Source organism: Oncorhynchus mykiss, chromosome 29 (assembly GCF_057628025.1).
Source record: "Oncorhynchus mykiss isolate SJ-2025 chromosome 29, ASM5762802v1, whole genome shotgun sequence".
NCBI lineage: Eukaryota > Metazoa > Chordata > Actinopteri > Salmoniformes > Salmonidae > Oncorhynchus > Oncorhynchus mykiss.
The window spans coordinates 40,634-62,608 of NC_143050.1; the positions used below are offsets into that span (position 1 = coordinate 40,634).

Below are 21,975 nucleotides of genomic sequence, written 5' to 3' on the forward strand. Positions count from 1 at the left end.
TAGTAATAACAATAATAGTAATAATAAGTAAGTTACTGTTTACTATGCAGATGTTATTATTCAGTGTCCCTCAGGCTATGGCAGGAAAATACATATTTGGCTGCAAGAGGAGCCATTGCTCCTTCGCCCATGAGTATTCTTAGTTTTTCCTCTGGGTTCAATTTGTAAAAATGTGGAATATATGTAGTCATTTCTGTGAATAATGAGTCTCTTTGTGAGGAATATTTATCACAGTAAAGGAGAAAGTGCATCTCTGTCTCTACCTCCCCTGTCATGCAGTGACCACATACACGCTCCTCTTTGGGTAGCCATGTCTTTTTATGTCTGCCGGTTTCTATTGCCAATCGGTGGTCACTCAGCCTGTACTTGGTAAGGATCTGTCTCTGCTTCGTATCTCTGACAGAGTAGAGATAATCAGCCAATTCATATTCTCTGTTTAGGGTCAGATAGCAATTTAGTCGGCTTTGGGATTTTGTTTCGTTTTTCCAGTATTGTAAGTATGATTCCTTTGATTGGTTCATGATTTTGTTTATTGGAATTCTTTCTTTTGAAGCAGTGCTGGTGTCAGCTTGATTGGTGAGGTCCAACACCAGCTGACTGAGAGGGCTCGTTTCTGGGCTCAGCTCTTGGGCTTGAAGTGCTTTAAATTGCAGACTCGAATTTGGACTTGAATTTAGATGTAGCCAAAATTTTAATGATCTTTTCTGTATTTTCATTATTACTGGAAAACGGCCCAATTCTGCCCTACATGCATTAGTTGGTGTATTTCTCTGGACTTGTAGAATTTTCCGACAGAATTCTGCATGTAGGGTTTCAATTGGATGTTTGTCCCACATTTTAAAATCCAGTTTATTGAGTGGCCCCCAAACCTCACTTCCATAAAGTGCTATTGGTAGGATTACACTGTCAAATATTTTAGTCCAAATTCTAATTGGGATGTTGATTTTGAATAATTTCATTTTTATTGCATACATTGCTCTGCGGGCTTTTTCTTTGAGTGCCTTCACTGCCATATTAAAGTTTCCCGATGCAGATATGGTCAGACCAAGGTAGGTGTAATTTTTTGTGTGTTCAATTAAGGTGTTGTTCAGGGTGAATTTACATTTTTGTTTCTGACATCTGGGGTTTTTTTGGAAAATCATGATTTTAGTTTTTTGGAAATTTACTGCCAGGGCCCAATTATGGCAATATTGCTCCAGAATATTAATGTTTTGTTGAAGACCTTCTTTGGTTGGTGATAGAAGTACCAAGTCATCAGCATATAGCAGGTATTTCACCTCTGTGTCAAATAGTGTGAGTCCTGGGGCTGGAGATTGGTCCAACATGTCTGCTAATTCATTGATATAAATGTTGAAAAGATTTGGACTCAAATTGCAGCCTTGTCTCACACCTCGACATTGTGAAAAAAATTCTGTTCTTTGGTTTTTGATTTTTATTGCACACTTGTTTTCTGTGTACATACATTTTATTAAGTCATACACCTTACCACCAAGCCCACTTTGTAGAATTTTGTAGAATAGCCCTTCGTGCCAAATCGAATCAAATGCTTTTTTAAAGTCAATAAAGCAAGCAAAGATTTTGCCCTCTTTTTTTTGGTGGACGTGTTTATTAATTAGTGTGTGTAAGGTGTATATATGGTCAGTAGTGCGATGGTTAGGGAGAAAGCCAATTTGACATTTACTTATTAAATTTTTTTCTTGAAGAAAGGTTTGAATTCTTGAATTCAAAATGCTACAGAAAATCTTTCCCAAGTTACTGTTGACGCAAATTCCCCTGTAATTATTGGGGTCTGATTTGTCTCCACTTTTGTGGATAGGGGAGATGAGCCCCTGGTTCCAGACATCAGGGAAGCAGCCAGAAGTTAAAACCATGTTGAACAATTTAAGCACAGCATTTTGCAACTCAGGTGTGCTGTTTTTCAGCATTTCATTTCTGATGTTGTCTACACCACAAGCCTTTTTTGATTTAATAGATTTTAGCTTTTCATTTAGTTCTTGTTGGGTTATTGGGTAATCTAATGGATTTTGGTTGTTTTTAATGACTGATTCCAGGATGTTCAATTTTTCTTTAATTTCTAATTGGTTCTGGTTTAAGTCTTTTTGTGGGATGTTTTTGTATAGATTATCAAAGTAAGTTTTCCAAATTCCTACATCTTGTATGGCTAATTCTTGTGGCTTTGTTGTGCTTAAATTGTTCCACATGTCCCAGAACTGATTTTGGTCAATTGCGTTTTCAATTTCATCAAGTGTCTTGTTGGTATAATTCAATTTCTTGCATTTCAGTGTTTGTTTATACTGTTTCAGAGTTTCAAAGTATTCATATCGTAGCTCTGGGTTGTTTTGCTGCTTATGTTTCTTGTTTGACATTTGTCTTAGGTGTTTTCTAATTGTTTTACATTCATTATCAAACCATTTGTCAGAAACATTGTGATTTTTGCTTCTGATGTTGCATTGCTTTGGTTTTCTCAAATTTGCTTTCAATGCTGCTTTTTGGAATATGCAGTTGATGTTTTGGGTAGCTGAATTGACACCATCTTTATTGTTTTGGTACAGTGAGTTATTGAAAAACTGTATAGAGTTCATCATTTCATTTGAGTTCAATGTTTCAATGAATGCCTCTGCACTGTTTGGAGCCCATCTGAACGATTGGTTTATGTTGTAAAGTTTATTGGGCTGTTTTTTTGAATGAATATTGCCGGTTAATTTCTTCAGAAACACGTTGATCTGACTGTGATCTGACAATGGTGTCTGTGGTCTGACAGTGAATGCACTAATGGAGGAGGGGTCAATGTCAGTGATGGCATAATCGACTACACTTGTCCCAAGAGCTGAGCAGTAAGTAAACTGACCTAAAGAGTCCCCTCTGATTCTACCATTAAGCATGTACAGGCCTAAGGCTCGACAGAGATGTACTAACTCTTTTCCATTTTTGTTCAGTATTTGGTCAGGACTGTTTCTATTATTTATAATAGGGCTACTGTACAAGGAGGGGTGTCCAAATATGTGGTGGTTACCTCCCGCATCAGTGTAGTCAGGCTCAGAACCTGTTCTTGCATTGAAATCTCCACAAAGAAGCACTTTACCCTGCGCCTGAAATGTAATGATTTCTGTCTGGAGATTGTCAAAAAACTGATCATCATAATATGATGAATCTGAAGGAGGAGCATAAGCTGCACATATGTATACATCATTGTCACAATAGATTGTACCTTTGTTAAGTTTTAGCCAAATGTGAGTGGTACCTTTTTTCATTTCATTCAGTGCTAAGTCCTGCTTATGCCAAATGATGATTCCACCTGAGTCTCGGCCCCGTTTAACATTTTTATGTTTGATTGATGGTAGTAAACTTTCTCTATAGCCTGAGGGACACTGAGTATCTATGTCTCCACGACACCATGTTTCCAGTAGGATTATGATGTCCTGTCCCTTGATGTTTTTAATCAATTCTGGATTAGTTGTTTTATAACCAAAATGTGAAGAGTATAGGCCCTGGATATTCCAAGAGCTGATAGTTAATGATCTCATTTATAATAAGTGATATTCACTGGTTTGAGTAAAGTACATCGAAAATAACAAAAAAAATAAAATACTATATATATATATATATATATATATACATATATATATACATACATACATATATACACATATACATACATATATACATACACATACATATATATATACATATATATATACATACACATACACATACATACACATATATACATACACATACATATACACACATACACACACACACACACACACACACACACACACACACACACACACACACACATACATACATACATACATATATACATATATATACACATATATATATATATATATATATATATACACACATACATGCACATACACATATACACACATACATACATACATACACACACACGCGCACACACACACACACACACACACACACACACACACACCATTACATATAATAATTATTATAATACCGGTGTCAATACATTTAGGAATATTTGTAAACAAATGAATAAGAATGGAATAAGATTGCACTGTACTTATTTTATGTGCAATCTGCAACCCTGTGTGTTTGTGTGTGTGTGCGCGTGTGTGCCCGTGTGTGAATTAAAGGGACTGTCTAGCTCAGTAGTCTGCATATTAGTTGCAGTAGTTGGCGCACCTCTCCTATCTCTGATTGTTCTAGGGGTCTTCTGCCAGAGGTTACCTCAGCAAATGTAGGCTGACGATCTAATTGAAACATGGTGTGGACTGCATCATGTGGTCTACTTCCCTGAAGGGCAGTGTTCTGACCGACCCTGGAGTAGTGGTCAGAGCTGTGTTGTGATGGGCTGGGTCTAGTAGAGCTGTGTTGTGATGGGATAGGTCTAGTAGAGCTGTGTTGTGATGGGCCGGGTCTAGTAGAGCTGTGTTGTGATGGGCCGGGTCTAGTAGAGCTGTGTTGTGATGGGCCGGGTCTAGTAGAGCTGTGTTGTGATGGGCCGGGTCTAGTAGAGCTGTGTTGTGATGGGCCGGGTCTAGTAGAGCTGTGTTGTGATGGGCCAGGTCTAGTAGAGCTGTGTTGGGATGGGCCGGGTCTAGTAGAGCTGTGTTGTGAAGGGCCGGGTCTAGTAGAGCTGTGTTGTGATGGGCCGGGTCTAGTAGAGCTGTGCTGTGTTGGGCCTGGTCTAGTAGAGCTGTGCTGTAATAAGCCATGTCTGGCTCTTTTCTCCTCGGGATGGTGGAGGTACTGTTGTTTCAGAAGGTGGGGCGGGGGACCTTTGTTGCTGGGGTGATGGGTGTGTAGGTCCCTGCCAAGTGTTGCATCTTTTAGGTCCTTGGCAAAGGTTCTGATACTGTCCTGATCAAGATGTATATTATCATATAAGTGTTGACATGTCAGAGTGGGGTGGTGAGCCGTTCTGACGTTGAGCAGTGAGGCACAGTCCACAGTGATCTGTTGATTTATTTTGTCGATCAACTTTTCTGGGAAGTCTTTTCTTGGTAGGAGGGTGGACACAACTATATTGGTTGTTGGGAACATAGCCTGTGCCCGTTCTGCCACTCTTCTCACTGCCCCAGATACATTTTCACCTTTGGCATGAAGGTCGTTTGTGCCAGTGTGGATGATGATGTTGTCAGGGGTGTCAATCCTGGTCTGACTGAGTAGCTGCATTGCACTCTCAGTTGTAGGACACCAGAACTTATACACCTGGTGTCTAGGGAATAATCTTTCCTGGACTAAGAACTTCCCATTTGAATCAATTAGAATTGCAGTTGTGGGTGATTGTCTGGGTGGAGCAGACTGGGAGGCTGGTATTCTGACCTGGGCTGGAGCAGACTGGGAGGCTGGTAGGTTAACCTGGGCTGGAGCAGACTGGGAGGCTGGTATTCTGACCTGGGCTGGAGCAGACTGGGAGGCTGGTAGGTTGACCTGGGCTGGAGCAGACTGGGAGGCTGGTAGGTTAACCTGGGCTGGAGCAGACTGGGAGGCTGGTATTCTGACCTGGGCTGGAGCAGACTGGGAGGCTGGTAGGTTGACCTGGGCTGGAGCAGACTGGGAGGCTGGTAGGTTAACCTGGGCTGGAGCAGACTGGGAGGCTGGTATTCTGACCTGGGCTGGAGCAGACTGGGAGGCTGGTAGGTTGACCTGGGCTGGAGCAGACTGAGAGGCTGGTAGGTTGACCTGGGCTGGAGCAGACTGGTAGGCTGGTGCAGTGTCATCCGGCTGTGTAGTGGAGGCCATGCTGGTCTCAGGTTCTGCTTGTGTTGTACCAAGCTGGTGGACATGTTCTCTAGATGCAGAGGACACAATGACTCTCTGCCGGTTGAGGGTGTCAATGTACCTCTCTTTTTGTTCGAGCTCCTTTCTAGTTGTGCTCAGATGTACTCTGAGGTCATCATTTGTCTGACTCAGCTTGTCCATTCTGCTTTCTAATTTAGCTATGGATGCTCTGCTCTCCTCCCTGAACTGTTTCATCTCTTCTTTGAGTTTCTGGACAGTGTCCTCCTCTTGAAGCTTCTTCTCTCTGAGTTCTATGACCTCTGCTTCGACTAGAGAGAGGGTGTTGTGGAAACGTTGCATAGCAGGTGTTCTTATTGAAATTGTCATGTCCTTGACTCTGTCTGCTGCAGGTGAGGTAGGTAAAGGGACGTTGAGGGCTTCCTGCTGGGTCACAGAGACCATTGGGGTCTGCTTTTCTCCATCTCCCTCCTTGACTTTTTCCTCATTTTCTGAGATGATGTCAGCGTCTTCTTTTAGGGTAGCAAACCTATTCTCAAAAGCCTGGAGGCTTGAATCATTGCCTTGTATCAATACAGTTCCATTATTATATAAGTTTACTGTTTGATATGTGTTGCTCTGGTCAGCTTCTTCAAAAATGCTGATCTGACATCCTTGGCTGATGCCCCTCTTTTTTGAGAAAGGGAAATGGTTGCAAATAACCTTTTTCCATATGTTCCCTCGATTGGTATTAAAAATTAAATTTGCTCTTGTTTTGTAACTGGTAAGATCTGCAAACAGGCATTCATGGTTCTGTCCCATCAACAAACCTTTGAAACTTTTCTTAGCTTTCTCTGTTTGGATGTCTGGTGGGTAAACAATTTCCATAGCAACGCTGGTGATGTTGGCTACAATGTTGCAATAGAAGTGCTGTTTCTTGTATAATGGTCTCTTGTTTCTTCAGAGGACTGTTTCACTTTGTTGTCCTTTTTTCTTTTCCTTTTTCTTTTGTCCTTATTTTGTCCTTATTTTGTCTTCCTTTCTTCTGTTAACTAGATATTTTTTTGTTATTCTTTGTAAGCTAGCTAGCTTCTTCCAGGAGAGTCCCTAGCAACTGCTTAGCAACATGTAAACAATTCAGCTAACAATTCAGCTAGCTAAGATAACTGTATAATTTTATGAAAAATAGTTACTTTTTCAAAATCCTGTCTTTTTGGTTTGTTGCTTGTATTGTCTTCTATTGAGTCTTGCAGTTTTCTTTTGATTTTTTCGATGTACTTCACTCTAAAAAAACCATTTAAATCTCAATATATACAGGAGCTCATTTTTCAGCAGCTGCTCAATTTGGAACTCTCTCTCTCTCTCTCTCTCTCTCTCTCTCTCTCGCTGTCTCTCTCTCGCTGTCTCTCTCTCGCTGTCTCTCTCTCTCGCTGTCTCTCTCTCTCGCTGTCTCTCTCGCTGTCTCTCTCGCTGTCTCTCTCGCTGTCTCTCTCGCTGTCTCTCTCTCGCTGTCTTTCTCTTGCTGTCTCTCTCGCTGTCTCTCTCTCGCTGTCTCTCTCTCTCTCTCGCTGTCTCTCTCGCTGTCTCTCTCGCTGTCTCGCTTTCGCTGTCTCTTTCTCGCTCTCGCTGTCTCTCTCTCGCTGTCTCTCTCTCTCTCTCGCTGTCTCTCTCGCTGTCTCTCGCTGTCTCTCGCTGTCTCTCTCGCTGTCTCTCGCTGTCTCTCGCTGTCTCTTGCTGTCTCTCTCTCTCTCTCTCTCTCTCTCTCTCTCGCTGTCTCTCTCTCTCTCTCTCTCTCTCTCTTGCTGTCTCTCTGTCTCTCTCTCTCTCTCTCTCTCTCTCTCTCTCTGCATGCTGGGAGTGATCGGTGCATGCTGGGAATTGTTTGAGTGAAGGAGTGCGTGTGTTGTGGAGAGTTAGATATTCACAACTTTCTTTCGGTTTGCTATTTCTTGGTGGCATTTTTTGGGGTTTTCTTCTGTGCATGATTAAGGTTATTATTTTTACTTTTTTTTGTTGTGGTAGAATTAAGTTTTTTGTTTTTCCTATCGAAATTACCCTGATTTTGGCGGGGATGGCAGCCCGAATGGGGATGCCGTCCCTGTCACTTCGGCACGGCTTTAGGTGTGTTACTGAAGCTACTGTCACGGTGGAGGAGTTTCTGGTCGCCGTAGGAGAGAAGGTAGGCTATGAGAATATTGCTTATGCATCCCGGATGAATAAAGCTGTGGTGGTATTTCTTAAAGAAGAGTGTCTGGTTGATCGGATGGTTGAGCATGGTGTAATTCTTAAAGGAATGTTTATTCAAGTTACGCCGCTTTTTTCTCCGTCAACAAGGGTAACGATTTCAAACGTACCACCGTTTATTCCAAATGAGCTGTTGGAGCGCGAGTTATTGCGCTTTGGGAAGTTCGCCAGTTCAATTAAGGTTGTTCCGTTGGGTTGCAAACACCCGGGGTTGAAACACGTAATGTCATTTCGGCGACAGGTGTTTATGTTTTTGGATTCACCGGAGCAGACTTTAGAGTTATCGTTTAAAGTCAAGTATGACAATAGATTGTATATGGCTTATGCTAGTACGGGTAGTCAACGGTGTTTTGAGTGTGGGGATGTTGGTCATAAGCGACATGCTTGCCCGAAAAGGGAGAAGGCCGAGGGAGGGGCGCAGGTGGTCATCGTAACGCCTGGGCCCACTGATGTAGGGAGAGGTGGGCTGACAGCGGCAGAGCAGCCACAAGCACCTGGTGCTGAGGAACAGGTTATCCGTGTTGAGGGCACGGGGTTGCAACTTGTATTAGAGGGAAATGTTATGCTACAGAAAAGTATTGTTGTAGAAGGCAAGGATGTATCTGAAGAGCCAGTTCCTCAGAATGGTGAGCAGGTGCCCAGTATGAGTGCTGGGGTAAAGGAGGGGGTTCATGTGGAGCTAGGCTCCCAGGTAGTGGAGGAGATGCCCACTACGAGTGCTGGAGTTCATGTAGATCTAGGCTCCCAGATAGTGGAGGAGATGCCCACTACGAGTAATGAGGTACAGGAGAGTTTTCATGTGGAGCTAAGCTCCAAGGTAGTAGAGGAGATGCCCACTACGAGTGCTGGGGTTCATGTGGAGCTAGGCTCCCAGTTAGTGGAGGAGATGCCCACTATGAGTAGTGATGTTCAGGTGGGGCTAGTCTCCCAGGTAGTGGAGGTACGAGTGATGAGGTGCAAGTGGGGAGTGTTGAAAGGGATGTGGTAGAGGGGAGTCAGTTGTCTGTGGTCTCAGCTGAGGATCAGGAGAATGATATGGATATCTCTTTAGATATTACAACTGCTGGCGAGGACTCAGTTTATGATCTAGAGGAGGTAAATTAGTTTTTGGATCAGACTTTTGGGAAATCTGTCAAATTGGCAGATTATTTTGATGTTGATAATTTTGTGAGGTCAGCTGTGATGTTACAGAAGACGGTGGGGTTAGACCAATTGAGTGAGAAGAAGCGGTTTCGCTTGAGGAAATGTATTACTGCTGTTTCAGCAGCAAAAGGTGGTGGGAAACGTGTTCAGAAGAAAGAAAAATAATGATGATGATCATGCTTCATCGGGTGTCTTTTTTCTCGTTTGTTTCTCTGTGGTTTCTTCTGCTTTTCTTTTCTCTTTTCTATATGGAGGTACTAAAGGTAGGTTCTCTCAATATTAATGGGGGAAGGGACAGGAATAAGAGGGCTTGGGTATTAGAAGTAATAAAACAGAAAAGGCTTAATGTAGTTTTCCTACAGGAGACACACAGTGATGAGGAAAATGAGGCTGACTGGGGTATGTGGTGGGAGGGGCAGCATGTACTCAGTCATGGTACTAATTTCAGTGCTGGGGTGGCAATCTTGTTTTCCTCAGGCTTAGGGGTGACTGTGGTATCTACAACAGAGATTGTCAAGGGTCGGGTTTTATTGGTCAAGGTGGATGTTATGGGGTTTCTGTTTGTTTTTTTGAATGTTTATGCTCCGAATGAGGGTACAGAGCGTATTGCTATATTTGATCAAATAAAGGAAACCTTAAGACAGTGTGATCAAGAGGGGTGTATGGTTTTAGGGGGTGACTGGAACTGTACAGTGGATTTTACTGTTGATCGCACCGCTGAAGAACCTCACCTGCGGTCAGCCACTTGCCTGTCTGGCCTATTAACTGAGTTTGAGCTTTCTGATGTGTGGAGAGTAAGGAATGCAAAAGTTAGGCAGTACACATGGCTAAAAATTAATGAAGGTTGTGTCAGTGCAGCAAGGTTAGACAGGTTGTGTGTATCTGATCACTACTGTAGTAGGGTTGGAAAGTGTGCCATTACTCCTGTGGGTTTCTCTTATCATCATATTGTTGCTGTTGATATTCACTTGTCCTGTCCACGACGGTCATCGCCTTACTGGTATTTTAATGTTAAATTGTTACATGATGTCATGTTTTGTGACAGGTTTTTGTTGTTTTGGGAAAAATGGAGGGGTATAAAAGGGAATTCTGAGTCCTTGAGACAATGGTGGGAGGTTGGGAAGGCCCAAATACGAGTTTTTTGTCAACAGTATACTGCTCTGTCTCAAATTGAGGTTAAAGAGACTATCAAGGCCCTTGAACAGGACATCAAATCTACTGAATTGAAGCTGCTCACTCAGTACGACCCTGGACTAGTCATGAACTTACAGGACAAGAGACATGAACTGAGGTCGTTTCTGCATAAAAGAGTGAAGGGTGCCTTGATTAGGTCTCGTTTCGCTTCCCTCAAGGATATGGATGCTCCTAGCGCTTTTTTTTTCAACCTAGGACAGTCGAAATTTCAACGCAAACAGATGGTCTGCCTTCTTCTCCCTGATGGGAAGGTGACCACAAATGATATTGAAATGCGTCAACATGCTGTGGATTTTTATTCATCCCTTTATAAGGCGGAGGATTGTGACTCTTTATGTACTGAACAGTTGTTACACGGTCTTCCTCAATTGAGACCTGAGCAGAGAGTCGCATTGGACGCTGATATTACACTGCAAGAGCTGTCCACAGCAGTTATGCAGCTCTCAACAGGCCGAGCCCCTGGCATCGATGGTTTACCATCTGAGTTTTATAAGCACTTTTGGGGGTCTATTGGGGAGGATTTTTATGAAGTGCTGTGTGAATCTGAGGGTTCTCTTCCTGTATCCTGTCAACGTGCGGTGCTTTCACTGTTGCCAAAAAAGGGGGATTTGGCTCTCATAAAAAATTGGAGACCTGTTGCCTTGCTGTGCGCAGAATACAAAATTGTTTCTAAATGTCTCTCAAACAGGTTGAAAGAGTATCTGGGATTGTTGATCCACAAGGACCAGTCCTACTGTGTACCTGATCGCTCTATTGTTGACAACTTGTTTCTGATAAGAGATGTTTTAGACATTTGTAAACTGTCTGATGTAAATGTGGGTTTACTTTCGTTGGATCAGGAGAAGGCTTTTGATCGTGTGGACCACCAGTACTTGTTTAAGCAATGAAAGCCTTTGGGTTTGGGGATGTTTTTCTGTCTTGGGTGAATTTACTGTATGCTGGAGCCTCGTGTATGGTGAAGGTTGGTGGTGGTTTGAGTTGCCCCATCCCTGTCAAAAGGGGCATCAGGCAGGGATGCCCAATTTCAGGGCAGTTATATAGTCTGGAGATTGAACCAATGCTTTGTTTTTTAAGAGCGAAGCTTACTGGTTTCTCTGTGCCAGGTGTAATGAAGGGTCCCACGATAGCACTGTCTGCGTATGCAGATGACGTGATCGTTTTTATTACAGGGGGTGAGGATGTTAAGGTTCTCTCAAACACTTTAAATGTGTATGAGGGGGCCTCCTCAGCTAGAGTCAATTGGGGAAAGAGTGAAGCGCTGTGGGCAGGTCAGCTTCAGATAGGGTCCGCTCCACGGTTACCAGGGGGGCTTCAGTGGGGCAGAGATGGAATGAAGACTTTGGGAGTTTTTCTAGGCTCCGATGTCTTTCAGAAAAAGAACTGGGAGGGTGTAGTGGAGAAAGTGTGTTTCAGACTGTCAAGGTGGAAATGGGTGTTGCCCCAGCTGTTCTATAGGGGATGGGTCCCGGTAGCTAATAATCTTGCTGCTTCTACCCTGTGGTACAGACTAATGATTTTACAGCCACCAAAGGGTCTGATACAAGAGCTTCAGAGGACCCTTGTCAATTTCTTCTGGTCTGGACAACACTGGATCAAAGCTGCAGCCCTGTATCTGCCACTGCACGAGGGTGGGCAAGGCCTGGTGGACATTTCCTCTAGGATCACGGCTTTCCGGCTCCAAGCAGCCCAGAGATTGTTGTACAGAGACTGTTCTAGCTGGGTCGAAACAGCCTACATATTGATGAGGAGAGCGGGCTGTTTGGGCTTAGACAAACATATTTTCCTCTTAAAGCTGGAGGGGGGTGATTTGACTGGCCTGACTCCATTTTATGAGTCTGTTATGCAGGCTTGGAGAGTCTTTGTCAAGTCCCGTAAGACCGGCACGCCACCAGGGATGTGGCTTTTTGAAGAGCCTCTTTTTCATAACACTGCCATCCAGTCCCGTGTTCTGGGTTCAGCTAGCCTACGTTCATGCCTATTAGGCGTGGGGTGTACCAAGCTGGGTCATCTGATGCGGAGCAGGAGCAGATTGGAGGAGCTGAGAGAAAGAGCGGGGATCCGATCATCTCGCCTACTGAGGAAGGTCGTCGATGAGGTCTGCGACTCCTTGCCAGTGCTTCATCTGCAGTATGTGACTGACATTTCCAATTCTGATCGGTGGAAGGAGGGTCTGGATTATGTGTTCCCTGCACTGATTGTTAGTGCTGCGATGGGGGCATTTGAGGAGGACGCGGGGATGCTGCTTTCCTTCGATACCCCGGAGCTGGGGGAGTTCAAGGAGGTGGGAAAGAAGGCTATTTACAGAACATGTGTGAAGGTGTCCCATGCCTCTTCCCTGGAAGGGGTAAAATCGACGAGGTGGGCGGATGTGCTTGGTCCAGGTGCTTCTCCAAAAGGCTGTTGGCGATCATTATATAAACTGCCTTTTGATAAGAGGACAGCTGACCTCCAATGGAGGATAATACATGGAGCTATAGCCACCAACATGCATCTGGTACACCTGGACCCTACTGTTGGGGAGGGGTGTCCATTCTGTGCTGAGGATGAATCTCTGGCACATCTGTTTTACTGTGTCCCAGGTTGGTTGGGATGATTGAACTGATCACTGATTGGTTCTCAATGTTGGGAGAGGTTTTCTCTTCCCAACTGTATATATTTGGGCCAAAGTACAGGTTCAGTCAAAAGGGTGTAGTTGTGTTGCTTAATTTTGTGTTAGGGGCAGCAAAATTAGCGATATGGAAGACCCGAAAGAACAGCATTCGGGGACAGGGGTCTGTGGATGTGGTGGGAATGCTGGAGGGAATGTTGGCAGCGAGACTAAGGATTGAGTTTGCCTATTATAAACTTGTCAACAATATTGATCTGTTTTTGAGTATATGGGGTATTCAGAGTCTGTTGTGTTTTGTTACTGTGGAGGAGGAATTGGAGTTGTGTTTTTAATTGATGTGTAACTGGTTTTGTATGAGTATTTATTGTGTGGTGGGCCCCCAGACCCAATGAAGAGTATTTAAAACTCAAACTCTCTCTCTCTCTCTCTCTCTCTCGCTGTCTCTCTCTCTCGCTGTCTCTCTCTCTCTCGCTGTCTCTCTCTCTGTCTCTCTCTCTCGCTGTCTCTCTCGCTGTCTCTCTCTCGCTGTCTCTCTCGCTGTCTCTCTCTCGCTGTCTCTCTCACTGTCTCTCTCTCGCTGTCTCTCTCTCTCTCGCTCTCTCGCTGTCTCTCTCTCGCTGTCTCTCTCTCGCTGTCTCTCTCGCTGTCTCGCTTTCGCTGTCTCTCTCTCGCTGTCTCTCGCTGTCTCTCGCTGTCTCTCTCTCTCGCTGTCTCTCGCTGTCTCTCGCTGTCTCTCGCTGTCTCTCTCGCTGTCTCTCGCTGTCTCTCTCTCGCTCTCGCTGTCTCTCTCTCGCTCTCTCGCTGTCTCTCTCTCTCTCTCTCTCTCTCTCGCTGTCTCTCTCTCTCTCGCTGTATCTCTCTCTCTCTCGCTGTTTCTCTCTCACTGTCTCTCTCTCTCTCTCGCTGTCTCTCTCTCTCTCGCTGTCTCTCTCTCTCTCGCTATCTCGCTGTCTCTCTCTCTCTCTCTCGCTGTCTCTCTCTCTCTCTCTCGCTGTCTCTCTCTCGCTGTCTCTCTCGCTGTCTCTCTCTCGCTGTCTCTCTCTCTCTCTCTCTCTCGCTGTCTCTCTCTCTCTCGCTGTCTCTCTCTCTCTCTCTCTCTCTCTCGCTGTCTCTCGCTGTCTCTCTAGCTGTCTCTCGCTGTCTCTCTCGCTGTCTCTCTCTCTCTCTCGCTGTCTCTCTCTCTCTCGCTGTCTCTCTCTATCTCTCGCTGTCTCTCTCTCTCGCTGTCTCTCTCTCTCTCTCGCTGTCTCTCTCTCTCTCTCTCACTCTCTCGCTGTCTCTCTCTCTCACTCTCTCGCTGTCTCTCTCTCTCGCTCTGTCTCTCTCTCTCGCTCTCTCTCGCTGTCTCCCTCTCTCTCTGTCTCACACTCTCGTTGTCTCTCTCCTCCTCTGTATCCCCCCCCTCTTAAATATAATAGTATATAATAATATGATAGTAGTAACAATAATAGTAGTAATAATATATCTCACTCACCTGGTGTTTCTGGGGGGGAGGGGTGTCCGAGGGTTCTGTGATTGACAGCTGTGATGCGTATCTGGTAGGTATCTGTTGGGGTCATGTTGCCCAGCGTGTGGACCCTCTCCCTGGCTTCCAATACAACCACCTGCTTCCATGGAGAGAAACTACTCCTTTTTTCCTGTCGCTGCTCCTACAACAACAAAACTATATTAATATCTGCAATGAACAAAAAAAATGAACACAAATCTAAAAATTGTAACAATTTCTAAGATTTTACGGAGTTACAGTTCATATAAGGAAATCAGTCAATTGAAATAAATAAATTATGCCCTAATCTGTGGATTTCACATGACTGGGAACACAGATATGCATCTGTTGGTCATAGATACACTACATGACCAGAAGTGTGTGGACTGTTTGTCGAACATCTCATTCCAAAATCATGGGCATTAATACGGAGTCGGTCCCCTCTTTGCTGCTATAACAGCATCCACTCTTCTGGGAAGGCTTTCTGCTCGATGTTGGAACATTGCTGAGGAGACTTGCTTCCTTTCAGCCACTAGAGCATTAGTGAGTTCGGGCACTGATGTTGGGCGATTAGGTCTGGCTCACAGTCGGCGTCCCAAAGGTGTTCAATAGGGTTGAGGTCAGGGCTCTGTGCAGGTCAGTCAAGTTCTTCCACACTGTTCTCAACAAACAATTTCTCAGTGGACCTCGCTTTGTGCACGGGTCCATTGTTATGCTGAAACAGGAAAGGGCCTTCTCCAAACTGTTGCCACAAATTTGGAAGCACAGAATCGTCTACAATGTCATTGTATGCTGTAGCGTTAAGATTTCCATTCATTGGAACTAAGGGGCCGAGCCTGAACCATGAAAAACATCCCCAGACCATTATTCCTCCTCCACCAAACTTTAGAGTTGGCACTATGCATTTGGGCAGGTAGTGTTCTCCTGGCATCCACCAAATCCAGATTTGTCTGTCGGACTGCCAGATGGTGAAGTGTGATTCATCACTGCAGAGAACACATTTCCACAGCTCCAGAGTCCAATGGCGGCTAACTTTACACCACTCAAACTGATGCTTGGCATTGCGCATGGTGATCTTAGGCTTGGAAACCCATTTCATGAAGCTCCAAACAAACATCTCTTCTGCAGACGTTGCTTCCAGAGGCAGTTTGGAACTCGGTAGTGAGTGTTGCCACCGACGACAGATTATTTTTTACACGATACGCACTCAAGCCCTCATCGGTCCCGTTCTGCTTACTTACTTACTGACTTTATTGTCTCCATGGGGAAATTTTGTTGCAGTGTCATGTACATGTTAAAAGTGGCATTAAAATACAAAACAAAATTGACAATACAACTTTCATAAATGTTACATATCAATAATAATAAAAAAAGACTAGCCTACTGGCCTTACTGAGTCGATTGGAACATTAGCCCGAGCTATTTAGGAGGGATATCACATCTGGTACAAATGATTGTCTAGTTCTGTTTTTCCTGCTGAGGGGTGCCTATACCTGCGCCCAGAGGGGAGTAGTTCAAAGTCCGGGTAGAGGGGGTGGCTTGGGTCTAAAATGATTTTGTGAGCCTTGCGGAGGGCCCTGACCTTAAAGATCTCATCCAGGCCTGTCTGTTTGACTCCAAGTTCCTTGCATGCTGTGGTGATAATCCTTCTCAGCATATTTCTCTGGCTGACAGTGGCATTGCCAAACCAACAAACAACACAAAAAGTAGAAACCAATTTCATGAAGAATCCGACGAACAGTTCTTGTGCTGACTTTGCTTCCAGAGGCAGATTGGAATTTGGTAGGAAGAGTTGCAACCGAGAACAGACGATGTTTACGTGCTACGCTTTTCAGCATTCGGCTCTCCCATTCTGTGAGCTTGTGTGGCTTACCACTTCGTGGCTGAGCCGTTGTTGCTCCTAGATGTTTTGACTTCACAATATGAGCACTTACAGTTGACCAGGGTAGCTCTAGCAGGGCATAAATGTGGCGAACTGACTTGTTGGAAAGGTAGCATCCAATGACAATGCCATGTTGAAAGTCACAGAGCTCTTTAGTAAGGCCATTCTGCTGCAAATGTTTGTCTATGGGCATTGCATGGCTGTGTGCTCGATTTTATACACCTTTCAGCAATGGGTGTGGCTGAAATATATATATATATATATATATATGTGTCATGACGTTGGCTTGGGGGAAGGTTTATGACAGTCATAAATACCTCTCCCCCCTTTTTCCTCTCTCTACCCCACTGATGTTACATTTGAAAACCCCTTGGTTAACATAGAGATTCTGGGAACATCAGAAGGTGGGGGGAAATGAACTATATTCTGTTAATCCGACCAATTGAACATATGCAGTGGTACTTAATGAATATGATGTCAGTTCGGTTGTCATCTGAAACATTCTCATCAATGATAAGATGACAAACTCTACAGTGTAAAGTCTACACATCAGAGTTATCGGATTCACATGGAATTGTTGTTCAATTTAAGTGTTTGAATATGAAATGATTCGTGATGGAATGAAATGTGATTTTAGCTTCTAAAGTGTGAGAATTGAGAATTGGGCCCACGTGAAGATACATAGGTTGTAAACCATGAAACACACCCCTTTTCTCCCTCCACTATATAAGCCCTTGACGAAAATGTAACCTCCTGTTCCGAGGATGTGAGGATGACTGTCCGATGTCAGAATGGTTAAGATAATAACTACAGAACGAAGCCAACATCAGCATGAGCTTTGGTTGCGAATGGTATGAACTTTGAACTCTTATTCACTACAGAAGTGATACCTCCTAGCCGTTGAGTTAGCAACAGCAGCTGCAAATGAGGGTTAGGAAGGAACAGACAGAGTATCCCGTCTATCACACAACAACGTTACTACAACGTATCCAATTGACCAGCATAGACATTCTTCAAAGGACAAAGGACTCGGTTTGGCAACACGGCCTTCCATCTTCCACCAACCTACCGATGCGCAGCTCAGAGTAAATATTTATTGCATTTTCCTTTTCCAAATGGGCGGTAATTTAGAATGCATAAGATACTGTATTTACGATAGCACAGCTTCGTCCTTTGTCCCTCAGTCTTCCTGCTCTTTCACTCAAACCCAGCCCTTTTATTTTGTGTAACCAGCTGTCATATCGGTTCCGCCCGCTAGGGATGTTTTCCTTTATGACGTAATTTAAAGTCAAGGTATAATTTATTCTTTGTATATGTAATTCTGTGTGATTAGTTAGGTATTTAGTAAATAAATAATTAAACCCAAATTTGTATTCCTGATTCAACTTGTTATCCAGGGTTCGTAAAGATAACCAAGAATTTACAACTTTCAGATGAGACTGAATTAAGGTGACGATTAATATTGACTGCTATTGATGTAAAATATTACTAGGTCTTTAAGAGTTTATTCGGAAGATAACAGCTCTATAAATATTATTTTGTGGTGCCCCAACTCTAGTTAATTACATTTACATGATTAGCTCAATCAGGTAATATTAATTACGGATAAATTATTTTATAGAATAGCATGTCATATCTGTCATACACGCTGTCATACACGTCGATCCAGAGCATCCCAAACAGGCTCAATGGGTGACATGTCTTGTGAGTATGCAGCCCAACTGGACATTTTCAGCTTCCAGGAATTGTGTACAGATCCTTGTGACATGGGGCCGTGCATTACCATAATGAAACATGAGGTGATGGCAATGGATGACAATGGGCCACAAGATCTTGTCATGGTATCTCTGTACGTTCAAATTGCCATTGATAAAATGCAATTGTGTTCATTGTAAAATCAAATCAAATGTTATTGGTCACATACATGTGATTAGCAGATGTTATTGTGGGTGTAGTGAAATGCTTGTGTTTCTAGCTCTGACAGCGCAGTAATATCTAACAAATTACACAACAAATACTCAATACACACAAAAGTAGGAATGTAAGTAGGAATGAATTAAGGGTAAATACATATGGATGAGCGATGTCAGAGCGGAACGGACTACGATATAGTAGAATAGTATAGAAAACAGTATATAAATATGAGATGAATAATGCAAGATATGTAAACATTAAGTGAGATACCGTAGAATAGTACAGAATACAGTAAATACATATGAGATGATTAATTCCAGATATGTAAACATTATTAAAGTGGCTAGTGTACCATTACTTAAAGTGGCCAGTGATTCCTAGTCTATGCCTATAGGCAGCATCCTCTAATGTGCTAGTAATGGCTGTTTAACAGTCTGATGGCATTGAGATAAAAGCTGTTTTTCAGTCTCTCAGTCCCAGCTTTGATATACCAAAACATATGGCAACAGATCCACAAGGTCTGCCATGAGAGGTGACTGTATAGTTCCCTTAAGGAAAAGCACCTTTTAACCATTTCCAGCTGTGTAGCCAATGTTCTACGTGGTATGGTTAGGAATTCAATAACTATTCGCATACACAGCTCACACTGTGGGTTTGCTTAGTCTTGGTACTCAAACCTGTGCCACCTCAGTTTCCACAAGGTACGTGTGGTCTGAAGAGGATTTCGCCAGGAGTTTTTTTTTTCCGTAACAGTAGAAAAAGCGGTTCAATGACGCCTGATCATGTCTGTGCTCACGGGGGCGGGCCAAGGACCAAGTTCAACTTAGTTGGGAATACAATTCTCTCACATTAAATGTTTAACATTATAATTACATCATTTCACAAAAAGTTTCATCTTTACTAATTAATTTTATACAAGAATTAGATGCAAACCCCATAACTGAGAAATGTACACATTCAGAGATATAGTTATGTGTGTTTCCTGTCCTCTCTGAGGTCACTAAATGAAACATATTCGTCATTCCCACCCCTTAAGTGTCCACGAAGCATTCCCACCTTCTCACAAGTGGACAATTTGATTTATATTCCCATTTCGGGGATTTAGGAGTTCGCCACATGAAATCCTTTGTTCTCTCTGTGTCTTTCTATCTGCATGACCAGGGGGAGAGAGTCTCTGCCAGGAATTTACGACCTGAGACAACAGAACCTGGATGTAGGAGAGAGTGGGAAGCCATGATCTATACCCAGAAGGGGCCACGTCATGACAACAACTATCGGGGTATCTACTAGATAGAACACAACTATTATGGTGTCTACTAGATAGAACACGACTATCAGGGTATCTACTAGATAGAACACAGCTGTTGTTGTACATACTAGATAGAAAACAACTGTAATGGTATCTACTAGATAGAACACAAATGTCAGGGTATATACTAGATAGAACACAACTATCAGGGTATCTACTAGATAGAACACATCTGTTGTTGTATCTACTAGATAGAACACAAATATCATGGTATCTACTAGATAGATTACAACTGTCAAGGTATCTACTAGATAGAACACAACCATCAGGGTATCTGCTAGATAGAACACAACCATCAGGGTATCTGCTAGATAGAACACAACCATCAGGGTATCTGCTAGATAGAACACAACTATCAGGGTATCTGCTAGATAGAACACAACCATCATGGTATCTACTAGATAGATCACAACTATCATGGTATATACTAGATAGATCACAAATATCAGGATATCTACTATCTGCTAGATAGAACACAACTATCAGGGTATCTACTAGATAGAATACAACTATCATGGTATCTACTAGATAGATCACAAATATCAGGATATCTACTGGAACAACAGAAACATTCTTATTCCATGCAGAATAACAGCATTGTATTATTTTGTGTGTTTTCTGATCCCCCCAACTCTCTTTCTGGCTCACCTCTTGGTCAGCAGGATCTGCACCAGCCTCCTCTCTGTCCTTCTCTTTTTCCTCCTCTCCTCTCCTTCTCCCTGGTGCCTCCTCTAGTCTGCGCTCAAGTATAAATCCAGTCAGCCCTCCTCCCTCTCCTCCTTCTCCCTCTCCCTCCATCTGCCACTCCAGCTCCACCTCTCTGCGCTGCTGACTGCTGTAAACAAGCCTTACCAGGGTCACATTGGGAGGCATGGGGTATCCTGAGAGGGGGGAGAGGGCAGGGAGACAGAGAGGATAGGGGGGGGGGGTCAGAGAGAGAGAAGGGGATGAGAGGAGAAGGTACAGTAGAACATAAATTAAATAGCCATTCAGTTCATCAGAAAACCATTTAGTTTTGTTTTGTGGGTGTACAGGCTAAAGCTTTATTGATCTTTTTCTTGAATAATAGTGTAACAGGCATATTACTCTTGATCAATCAATAGTGTAACAGGGATCTTACTCTTGACCAGTAGCGTAACAGGGATCTCAGTCCCTCCCACAGCGTTGCTAGCGGAGCACCAGTATTGGCCGTTGTCTGTTGTTCCATCCGTCTCTAGGACCGTCAGGTTGGTCCACGCAGCTGCGCGACGCAGCACATACTTCCTGGTTGTGGCCAGGGCTTCCTGGACTTCCTGTCAAACAACCAAACACATTTTAACTCTACACATTACTTTCTGTGAATCAATCAATCAAATTTGAACTCTTCTTGTCACAGGTAGTTCTGAAGTTAATAAAACAAAGTATACAGCAGATATCTGTGTATTTTCACATTCTTCACATTTTGTGTGTGTGTGTGTGTGTGTGTGTGTGTGTGTGTGTGTGTGTGTGTGTGTGTGTGTGTGTGTGTGTGTGTGTGTGTGTGTGTGTGTGTGTGTGTGTGTGTGTGTGTGTGTGTGTGTGTGTGTGTGTGTGTGTAAACAATGTGTCTGTGCCAATATTGTGTTGCTTCACAGTCCCCGCAGTTCTATACGTTTTTTTTTTATCCGTTTTTTTAATCTAATTTTACTGCTGGCATAAGTTACTTGATGTGGAATAGAGTTCCATGTAGTCAAAGCTCTATGTAGTACATTGCGCCTCCCATAGTCTGTTCTGGACTTCGAGATTCTTGTGGCATGTCTTGTGGGATATGCATGGGTGTCCGAGCTGTGTGCATTGGTTTAGACAGACAGCTTGGTGCATTCAACATGTCAATATCTCTCATAAATAAAAGTAGCAAGCAAGCATGAAGTCAATCTCTCCTCCACTTTCAGCCAGGAGAGAGTGACATGCATGCGTATTATAAATATTAGCTCTCTGTGTACATCCAAGGGCCAGCCATGCTGCCCTGTTCTGAGCCAAATACAATTTTCTTAAGTCCACTTTTTTTGTGGCACCTGACCACATGACTGAACAGTAGTAAAGGTGTGACAAAACTAGGGCCTGTAGGACCTGCCTAGTTGATAGTGTTGTTAACCTGTCTAGGACTGGGGAATCCCGTTCCAGTAGCGGAACCCCTCGCCAACAGCCAATGAAATTGCAAGGCGCCAAATACAAATCAACATACAAGTATTAGGCACCATTTTAAAGATACAATTCTCGTTAATCCAGCCACAGTGTGTAACGAGATTCGTCTTCCTCTGACGAGGAGTATGAAGGATCGGACCAATATGCAGTGTGGTACGTGTCCATGTTGATAATTTATTAACACAAACGAAAACGAAACAGTTCTGTCTGGTGAAGACACAGAGACAGGCAACAATCAACCACAACTAAAATGGGGAAAACAAGCTACCTAAGTATGTGTCACGTTCTGACCTTTTCTTCTTTTGTTATGTCTTTGTTTT

General features: G+C 43.4%; 1 protein-coding gene across 1 annotated transcript in view; it reads right to left on the reverse strand.

Annotated features, from left to right (window-relative positions):
* The window catches only part of LOC118948708 (hemicentin-1), a 124,186-nt gene that overhangs the window by 12,032 nt on the left and 90,179 nt on the right, over nt 1-21,975 (reverse strand). The window contains exons 23-25 of the mRNA XM_090226282.1: nt 20,613-20,784; nt 20,141-20,373; nt 14,376-14,550 (exon numbers count right to left, since the gene is read on the reverse strand). Coding sequence (XP_090082408.1) covers nt 14,376-14,550; nt 20,141-20,373; nt 20,613-20,784 — 580 coding nt within the window. The remainder of the gene's footprint in view (nt 1-14,375; nt 14,551-20,140; nt 20,374-20,612; nt 20,785-21,975) is intronic.